At 40.9% G+C, this 10,773-nt stretch overlaps 1 protein-coding gene across 1 annotated transcript in view; it reads right to left on the reverse strand.

Annotated features, from left to right (window-relative positions):
- Positions 1–10,091, reverse strand: part of FMO2 (flavin containing monooxygenase 2) — a 17,946-nt gene extending 7,855 nt beyond the window's left edge. The window contains exons 1-5 of the mRNA XM_011371746.2: positions 10,052–10,091; positions 9,554–9,718; positions 3,023–3,211; positions 752–914; positions 56–198 (exon numbers count right to left, since the gene is read on the reverse strand). Coding sequence (XP_011370048.1) covers positions 56–198; positions 752–914; positions 3,023–3,211; positions 9,554–9,685 — 627 coding nt within the window. The 5' untranslated portion in view covers positions 9,686–9,718; positions 10,052–10,091. The remainder of the gene's footprint in view (positions 1–55; positions 199–751; positions 915–3,022; positions 3,212–9,553; positions 9,719–10,051) is intronic.
- Positions 10,092–10,773: the final 682 nt, after the last annotated feature.

A 10,773-nucleotide genomic window follows, 5' to 3' on the forward strand; every position in this document is an offset into this window, starting at 1 on the left:
TATGTCCTCCCCTTTCCTCTCCTCTATGGCTCAAGGTGAGAAGAGAGCATCGCACCTGAGCAGCCTTCTTACTCAGCTCCACGGCAATATCTGCTGCCGAGTTTCCGATTCCGACCACCAGGATGTGCTTCCCTTCGAATCCCTCTGGGCACTTGTATTGGCGGCTGTGGAAGTACTGTCCTTTGAACCTCTCAATACCTTCAGAAGGGAAAGAGAGAAGCGTCTTTTTGTCACTTGTTAACTATGTCAAGTTACTTTCAACCAAATTGCTTTTCCTTTCTGGGGTTGATCATTTGTTTGGCCGCTTCCCCTCTGATGGGAGTTACAATAGCAAGGCCAACTGGCAAACTCAAAGTATAAAGCACATAAGAAAAGTTAAGTACATGGTCCAGGAACAAAAGAGTTCCCAGGAGCTCCCCGCACAGGACCCTGTCCGTGGGTGTGGTTCCGTGGAAGAGGATCCGAGGACGGAATAAGGTCACAGGTGTTTGGCAGGATAGAAAAAGGCCGAAGTAGGCACATGGCTAAAAGAGAAGCAATGTGGGTGGGAGTTCTCTGGAATTTTGACTTTGGAGCGTGTCAGCTGAGCTCCCTGTGTAACAAAGACGGTTTTTGGAGTCTTTTGTCCTTCTCACTCCATCCCAGTCTTAATGTTGTGCCCAAGTGAGCAGCTTATTCTGCCCGTCCACCCAGACTGCATACGAAGTGCCTAGACACGTGCTTTGAAAAGCTGTAGATCGCCGGGCCTCACCTGGAAATTCCTCCAGTGGGATGTGCGGGAGGATGTGGTGGCCGTTGCAAACCATAACTGCGTCAAAGACAGAACTCTGCTCCTGGCCTTTGTTCTCGGTGACAACCTCCCACTGGCCAGAGGAGGAGAAATCTGGGCGTTTCTTCACACTGAGGACAGTTGTCTTAAATGAACACAGAGAAGGCATCACTGAGCATTAATCTGGCATAACAGGGGCCTGTCCGGTGCCCTGGGAGTGGTGATGGGTAGAATGAATGTGGGACTCTAGGTTCCATTTCAAGCCAGTTAAGGCAAAGACAACTAAGCATGCCCTTCACATTCTTCTTTGGCAGGGGGCCGCTGAGGACATGCTGTTTTGTGCGAGAGCCTGACTCAGCTCTGGGAACTAGTCTGTTCGAGACTGAATGAGAACTGCAGTGAGACACAGGAGAGCAAGGTAAGCTCTGGGCGAGGTGCAAAACACGTGTTTACCATTCAAGTGGTCACACGGTGGCATTCATCAAGAACCTTTTATGTGTCCATCTGTGTGCAGGCTCTATATTAGAGAAGATATGTCACACGAAGCACTTTGCATAGTGCCCGGTTCGTTGTCGGTACTCCATGAAGGGTAGTTGTTCATATTTCGTGTTTTTAAAACGTCATGTTAGCAATACTGCTTGTGATCTCATTTGGGTGAAGTCATTTATTGGTTCATTGATTTTTTAAAAATGTAGCTCACTACCTGGAGGTCTGTGAGTCTGTAAAAGTGTACACAAAGGTCATATGTCTGCCGTGTTTAAGCAACGAATGGCAAATGGAAGCAAAGCGTTTCTCACTTTTAGAGGAATGGCGTGCTTCTTCTGTCTGCAAGTCCTCTATATGCGTCTCCTCTACGTGCTTTTTGAATTGTCAGGTATTTTTTAAAGTGATGCATTGGCAATTTTTGAGGCTATTCAAATTTAACAATCTATATAGAAAATTAGCGTAAGGCGTATGAAAGTATTATAAAATGTCTGGGCATTTTCAGCCAAGAGTAAATATTTCAGATTTGTAGTCCAGAGTAGTGTATTAGCTAAAGTACTGTGGATTCTTGCTACTGAAAACGCAGTTTGAGGACCCACACCTTCAGTCTCACTCGGAAGGTTATTAGGATGCAAAGAGCCTTTTACACTTTGAGTTGAGCCCCAACGTCTTCGGGTTTATGCCAACTCAGACCAGTGAATGAAAACTCGTTTTCCTAACCCCTCTTCAATCTGTAAAAAACAATTACAGCACTAACACAATAAACAAGTGAGATAGTTCCCTTGCAATTCTAACATGATCTTTAAAAGATAGATAATATAAATGAAGTATCATAAGAGGGCAATATATCTGTCAAATAGATTGATAACTAAATGAACAAAGACAGCTTCTGGTGTAAAGAATCTGTAATTCATAGGATGGATCTACTAGGAATTGGGGGAAAATTACATTAGGTGGAACTGGCTAGTTTAATGGTATTTACAAATACAGATTTTAACCAAAATCAGCTATTATAAATTAATATAATGTAAACCTGGGATAAAACTAAAATTGCAGAGAAAATGAGATGTGTTAAAAAACTAAGCTCCACGAAGAGTTATTTATTCAGAGGTATAATTTACATTTTATTTCCTAAGCACGGTTACTAGTTCTCCGAGTGTAGGTTATTGATAAATATTCAGCACGTTTTGTGAGAATATTGTTTTTTTGTTGTTGATTATTTATTTTTGAGGAAGAACAGGAAAGACGGTTTTAATTGTATTTCAAAATGATCTGGCCACCTTTCTCTTGCTAAGAGATTGCATCCGGAAAAAAGTAATTAGTAAGAAGAGTTTCTCTAAGCCTTCTTAAATGAATGGAGAACTGTGTTTATTTAACATGTTTTTCTAAGAAATGCTATTTCTATAGAAAAGATAAGAAAAAGAAATAGCAGTTTGGTATTTTCCTTATGTCCTTTTAAGGGAAATGTAATTTAACCACTTCAATGGTTATAAATATTAGTTTAAATGCAGTTCTACGATCAATATCATCATCATTCAAACTTTTACTTTTAATAGATGATTTTTCTCTTCTGATAATGCATGCGGTCTATAATAACAGGGGTAATGACCCTCTTTTTGGGTGTTTTCTATCATGCTCTTATCTTTCAGCAAATAATTGAATTAGAATACTTGGTTTTATTCACAATTTCTTTCATTATCAGAGTAACTTCTCTATTTAAATGTGATCTGAACTACTGTAGAGAAAACCATTCCCCCCAAAATACAATACCTGGAACTGAATATATTTTAGGAGATCAAACTTTTTGGCAAAAATCCTGAAATATTCTAGGAGCTTAGAATTATGCAGGAAGTTTGGAAAATCTTCAGGCATTGGAAAGTCACTGAAACAGGACATTTCTTTGCTGGTGTTGGTGATGACAGATTGATAGATGCTCGCTCGGCCGTCTTCAACATTTTCCTAAAGGATCAAATAAAAGAGTGATAACTGTGCATTAAAAAAATCCCTTGGTTTACTACTCGTTTTCTAAATCTCACCCCTGGGTGATGTGAGCCTCTTTCATTGCTGTAGGTGATTAAAATGTCTGGGTGATGAGGTGCAGTATGCGTTTCATCATCCTGTGGGATAGGACCTAGTTGGGGACTTCCAGTGTCACTCGCTGGAGGGGCTCTTGCCACTGGTGGGTTTGGGAGAGGGATCGATCCTTCTTTGGGCAGATTTAGCATCCCAGGTCTCTACTTTTTTAATGTCAGTCATGGTGACAACCCACCCCCTTCTGAAATCCCCCCTGGGGAAGCTATACCCACCTCCCACCTCTTTAGAAACCAATAAACCCTGGAACATTGGTTAAAGAACATAATAGAGAATTTCAATTAGAATGGGTACTTTTGGGGGCAAGGAATTTTCCCATCTTGATTTGAATCCCCTGCCTTCGCTTTATGCTTTTATGCAAATCAACCTTCCTCAAGTGATAAAGGTGAACAGCATCAATACCAATCAAATCTTACACTTGATTTTAAATGTTAGCGAGTGTGCTTTGGCAAAACAGAAGGCAGCACATGCTGTGGTTGGGTTTATAATTTTCTCTGCAAGAAGTGGTCTGCTTAATGATAATGTCTCTTACGTTAAATCATGGCAAGAGCGAAGGATGGGCAACTCAATTTTCCTGATATCAGTGCATTATCAAAGAGGTTTTTATAAGAAAATTTAAATAATCCCATCTAAGAATTCTCAATGGACACCTACGCAGAGACTAAGGCGTTATCCAGGCAAATAGTAATTGCTATTATGACTCAGCATTAGGGCATGCTTAAAAAAAGGGGAGGCTTATAGGAACTCACTAATTAATTGAAATAAATGACTTAATCTTACATAAGGAGCACTATAGTCTCTTCCACAGAATAGTAAATAAAGGAAATCTTAACTATGATCCCTTGACCACAAGAAATCAATTGTGCATGTTCCGTTCTCGTCCTTATTCATAGAAAATTATTACTTTCCTGCCAATCTTTAGATCAAGGCTCCGTAGATTTTTGGTGACACTGAAAGAAGCAGCCCGGACTAGCAGAAGGAGCCCGGTCTGTGGAGTTAGACACAGGTTTAAATCAGACTGTGTGAGCCTGGCCCAGATCAGTGCCCTCGGCTGTGAACGGAGGTGCACTAGACTCTCAGTAGTGGTGTGTACTGTGATTGAGGAAGCTATAAGCTTCAGCGAAGCTGTCAGCGACAGCTCCCTGTTCACTGCAGCACAAGAAAGGCACCCAGGGTGGCTGCTCTGACACCAAAGTAACTGACGAAGGCACACTCGCTATCACACCCAAGTTTTCTGACATTTTATGTACAAGAGGTTGGCCTCAATGTTGTTACACAAACTCAGAAAGAGTCTGGATGATTCGCTATAGATAAATGATAAAGATTTTTTCAAGGGTCTTAGGGTTTGCAAACCGGAAACACAACTAGGCAATACTCAGTGTTCCAAAGAAGAAAGAAAAGCTGAGAGTTCTTCTAGTAAAAGGTTCGTTCTGCATTCTTAGCCTCTGGATCGATCCAAGATGGCAATTCTCTAGATGGCCGGTGGTCTGGACAAATGAACATTCTTTCCTTAGTCCTTCACAGGGAGTAATCAGAGCATTATCTGGATGTGCGATGTACATCCGGGCATTGACACAGGACTGGAATGTTCAAAAGTTTAAGTTCCCAGGCCAGTCAAAACAAAACAGAGTCATTTCCTCAGGCCTCAACCTGCTTGATTTTAATAATTTAGCAGCTCAACTGTAGTGACCCCTATTTTGTTTCTTTGCCCTATTTCTCAATTTCAAAGGGTTAAAAAAGAGTAAACTGTGGGATCTTGCCTTTTTTACACTATAAAGCTCTTTATATGTGTTGGGTTTCGCAAGGATTATCAGTATCAATATGAGTCACCAAAGCTGAAACAATATTTGCTCTCAGATCAAGTCATTTAAGAGCACTATATAGAATTCTTGCTAAATAGAGGCCTAAGTTTGTAAAGATCCTTTTCCCTCACATGTTTCTGCTTCTCTTTCTTATCCATCCATCTATCCATCCATCCATCCATCCATCCATCCATCCATCCATCCATCCATCCATCCATCCATCTACCCACCCACCCACCCATGGTAACTGCCTTTTCCATGACCAATGTGTTTTTCTTTCTTAGTCCAAAGTCAAGGTTCAGATGATAACTTTGTTACAATTTTAAGTGGCTTGGTAAAAGCTAGTCAGGTTAGAGTAGGACAGCTGTCTAGGTGACTTGGTGCTGTGTTGTCATTAGCTGTATGTAAGTATGAGAATGCAAAAGGACTTTGTATTAAAATATGAGGTGGTTTCTGTCTCATACACAGGATACAATGATCTGACCTCCCGATGAAAAAATTTTAAACACGAGCTCCAAACTGCACAATACTAGAGTCAGACCGATTATGTAAACCATTTCTGGGTGTTTCAGCCTGATTGGACACAAAGTCCTTGGCAAGACAGAGTGTCTTGAGTTTCTTATCCAACCAGGTTCTCAAAATCAGAAACACTTCGTAAAGCGAACAAACAAAAGCTAAATTTTTTCCTCAGAATCAGATAATTTTATAAGTAGTACAGAGCAGAGTTTGTTCATACGCATCTGACTTTATTGCTATCTTTATAGACTACTAGAGCTAATCTTACTCAACCTGTTATAGTTTTAAAACTGCTAAACTAGCATTGACTGTTATACTTTAGCCGACATGTTGGTTTTTCCAAGTGCCAATAAATTGGCTTTAAAATGTGGTTAGCTTCTCTGTCAGGTCAATTTTAAGTATCGAGAAGAATGGATCATGATGTCTCAGCCCTTCCAATAATTTCAGAGCCAGGGCGAGATTCTCCTCTGCGGGTTTTACTTAGTTTGTCAGCATTCGATGATGACATCACAACTTTTTTCAAATTGGTTTGGAATATTGGATCTTGGGGGAGTCACATTTTAAGACAGAAAGTGATATTTTAGATTGAATCTGATGGAAAGAAACCAAGACGGAGAGACATTAAAGGCTATTACATGAAGATGAATTAAAATCACAGTACACAACGTGGGTTTGAACTGCACGGGTCACTTATATGCTGATTTTTTTCAATAAATACATACAGTACTGTAAATGTATTTTCTCTTCCTTATGATTTTCTTAATAACATCTCCTTTTCTCTAGCTAACTTTATTGTAAGAATAGTGCATGTAATACCTATAACATACAGAATACGTGTTAATCGACTGTTTATCTTATAGGAAAGGCTTCCAGTCAACGCTAGGCTATTAGTAGGTAACTTTCTGGGGAGTCAGAAGTTACATGTGGATTTTTGACTGTGGAGGGGGTCAGCAACCCAACCCCCACACTATTTAAGGATGGACTGTATTTGTAGCTGGGAAAAAAATATATTTATATCCAAATTTAAAAAACACAACAAACCCGCACAAAAGCAATGTATGTTGGTAACTTCCCTGTGAACACAGGTATCAGGAGCAGTAAAGGAGGCGGAGTGGGTCAGTGGCTGAGGGAAGGTCACGCTTTCCCCTCTCGGCACCTCAGTGAGGTTATCGAATGTGGGGGCTCAGGGATCTTACACACTCTCCTTTTTTTTTTGTTTTCCCACCGCCAATGTTCTCCTGGGCAAGATGTTTATAGTGAACCTCAGTTTCTTCTTAATACGTAAGTAAAAATAATCATAATACCTACCCCCTAGGAGTATTGTGAAGGAAAATGAGATGATGCATGACAAGTGCTCCCCATTGCTAAAAAAAAAAAGTGCCCAAAATATTGTTAATTACCCACCCTTTTCATGTTCTAAAGCTGCCAGTCAACCAGGGGGTGTTGGAGAATCCTTTGGCAGAATTCAGCACCCTCTGAACAGGGCATGGGACAAGAAGTCTTCAGCTTGTCACCACTAAATGTGCTTAGTGATCTTAGGACTGTGTTTAAATGGAGAAATGAAAGAATAATCTATGTTGGAAGTTGGTTCTGGTGGACTGGTGCAGAGGCGGACTTGCCGTGAGAGTGGGTGGGGCGGCTGCCAGCACCCTTTGGGGCACCTGATCCCTTCCACAGCCCAGTCTCCTGGTCACTGAGATGCTCACAAGGCCCCACTGGCAACCTCTGAACCTTTGCTTTATTGTATGTCTCTCTTTGCAGGGAGCTTCCTTGTTGTCTTTGGGTAGAGAAAAGTGTTAACATTTCTCTATTGGATGTAGTTTTAAGAGAGCTTTGAAATGTGATATTGTTACAGGTTTCAGAGAGTTTCACACTTAATCATTTTGTATTTAATAAGCCTAGTTAATTCAAATCTTAACCTAACTTTTATTTTTTAAAGTCGTAGCTAGTTTGTCTCATTCCGAATTTTTAGACACTGGCAATAGGGTAGCAGGAGAAATATTTTAGGGGCAGAAAGCGCCTTTCTGGAATTCATCAAGTTGTGTGTTTTGACAGATCACTGAAAATAACTCTCCCTTCTTCTGCTGTCAAATTAATGATAATCAAGTAAGGGGCATTTGGCTCTTTGATATTAAATCCCATGTAAAACAATGACAAATTTATCATTAAATAGAAATTTGTTATAATTTCACATTTCTTCCTGAAGTTAAAAAAATCTACCTGGGATATAAAATCCCAAATGGAATCTATACGTGAATTGAAAGTGGACAAAGATGACACATCTTTAGTTAAAACAGGAATGACCACTTTTATTATGCCACCTTCTCGGGAAGGGCTATGATGATTCTCGCGACCAGTTGTTAGTAAGAAGTGAATACGTCAGCTGTTTTTATAGTTCCTTCTCTACAGAGCTGTGGGTCCTGTGTACGAATCAACATCTCCACTGTTAGCTCTGGCTGTGCATAATTCGTTGAATGAATAGATTTTTAAAATTTGGTAGTTGTGCACTTTTTTGCCAAACTCGTCTCCTCATAGGATTCATTTGGGACTCTCGTTAAGAATAGATTTTGATTCAGGAAGTCTGGGCTGGTCTTCAAAGTTCAGTATTTTAAGAAACCCTCCAGGTTTATCTTATAGTCATATGCATTTGAAAAACTCACTGTCAAAATACCCACTTTGGCATGAAATTCGGTTTGAACTGGCAAAGCACACATGCCCATGTCCTCGCCAGCCCCCTATTCGATCAGCTTGTAGGGAGAGCACTGAATGGTTTCTGCTGATGTGAGTCTGCTTTTCATGCTCTCAACCCTTTTGCTCCTGGCTATGGTTTTCCCACCTGTTTTGATCCCTCACTTAGAAGTAGCTGTTACATAATCCTCAAGCTGTCATTCTTGAGTTCTGAGCTGAAATTTTGTTGAAACTTTCTGATAAAGAATGAAAGTTAGGGCATGGCTATAATTAGGGAGTTAGGTGCCAGAGAGACCGAGGTTTGAATGCCAATTTCTCCAGCTGTGTAACCATAACCAAATCACTTAATCTCTCTTGGGTTCTGTTTGTCTCTAAAATATAAACATGGTTATTGTCGCTGTCATTTATTTTACTTTATTATAAGTTTTTAATTCCAAGTATCTCCCTTAATCTTCAAAATAGCAGTGAGGTAGTTACACTGTTATGTTATTATTCCCATTTTATAGCTGAGGAAACTAAGACACAGGGATACAGGTAAGATCTAACGTCCAGAAGGAGGCAAGCTAGTACTTACTCAAAAGATTGTGGGAAGGAATAATTATAAAATCTTTACGGCTATCTATCTACGTATCATTTTCAATTTTTATACAAATTCTAAGGGACAGCTAGCAATACCAATATTTAGGTTTGGCTAATAGCATGAATTTAATGAACAAAATACGTTTAATAATATTGTTAAAGAGTTTCCCAGCTGTTAACGCTAGAGTGTCACCAGCAAAGCTGAGCCAGCAAACAGTTTATTCATCAGAGAAAAAATAAAAGTCAGTAGGCATAAGAGCCCACGCTCTCTAAAAAAAGCACTCGCTCGACGATTGGAATAGAAGGAGTGTCTTGAGAAGAATCCCTGTCACTTCTGATTTGTAAAATATGTCCTACTATTCGTATATTGCTTTGAGAATGACAGAAGTGTCAGCTGCAAGACAGTTGCTGGAGCCCTCAGGACGGAACCTTTACATGGCTGGGTTTGCCCCTCGTTTAGGCTAATGATGACCCGAGGCTGTTGCCAGCCTGTCTCTTCCATTCGTGTGGAGCTGCATGGGATGAATCTCATCAGAGGGAACCCTTCGGGAAGGGACATCGGTAGCTGTCATTGCATGTGAAGCAAGAGCAGCACACTCTGTTCAAGAAACAAGGTCTCACTTACTTGGAACCGCCACAGTCCTCCGATGTCTTTGGTCCTCTCAAAGCAAGTGGGCTCCAGTCCCTCATCCACACAGCACTTCAGAGAGATCAGGCCACTGACCCCAGCTCCAATCACTGCCACTTTCTTTGCCATGGTCTCTGGCCGTGGATCAGTCAATCTGCTTCTCTGGGGCAAAAAGTCAGAGAGTCCTGATGGTGGTCAGGTAATGGGCTTTAAACGCTATAGCAGTGGTCATTTAATAAGCGGCAGGAAATAAGTAAATGGCTCACTGGTTAGATTCTCATGTCTCGTGGACTTTGTTTCAAGCCTTGTTTCGAAAGTCTTGGTTTGACAGTTAAAAGCAACCCGCTTAACAAAGCCAAATGATCCAGCAATATAGTACTAGGGAGACGAGCCAAACCTCCAGTTAATTTTCTTAACAGCTGAGAGATTTTGAGCTTCAGCGCTCACAGCTGAGCCTCTCTCCCCAGCCATTATATACCTTGGATGCTCTCTTACCTTTTGCCGCGGTCTCGCTGTCTCCGTCTCTCGGACACAATAGTTTTCCCTGCTGGTTGTGCGCTGGGAGGCCCTCGAAAGAATGTTAAGAGTCGGAGGAGGCTGTAAGAAATGGGAGGGGCCTCTCACTCCTCCAGTGTCCTCTGAAACTCCAGGGACTTTGTTAGTTCTGAGGCTTAGTGAGACACCCACATTCTGAGGTCCAGGGTCATGGAGGAATGTCTTCACGGCAACGCCACTGTATATACACTTGGACACGGATCACACAGTTACTTCAAAACACAGTTACTTGCAATTTAGCAAAAATGGATAAATAAAAAGCATCTGAAATCATCCCTCATGCCATCATACAGAGATAGAACCACTGTTGATGTGTCGGTGTATCTTTTCCAGGTATTTATAAATACACACAGACAAAGATGAAATCACACTCTAAGTGTGATTTCTAACTTGATTTTTCACTTTCTGGAGTATCAATACCTTTATATCCATTTTTTTTTTAATGGCTGCATGAATTCTCATTTGGTTGATGGATTAGTTATCCAACAAGTATTCATTTCTATATGTTAGGCACTATTTCTGGCATGCCGCTGTACCTGGATGAATAAAGCAGATTGTGTCCCTGATCTCAGACTTGTCCTGGCCTGGCTTTCTTACACGTGACAGTTTCTAGATCCCAGCATGCTATGCTCGTCTCTTCCTGGATTACTTACTCGGACCAG

The sequence above is a fragment of the Pteropus vampyrus genome, unplaced genomic scaffold (genome assembly GCF_000151845.1).
Source record: "Pteropus vampyrus isolate Shadow unplaced genomic scaffold, Pvam_2.0 Scaffold194, whole genome shotgun sequence".
NCBI lineage: Eukaryota > Metazoa > Chordata > Mammalia > Chiroptera > Pteropodidae > Pteropus > Pteropus vampyrus.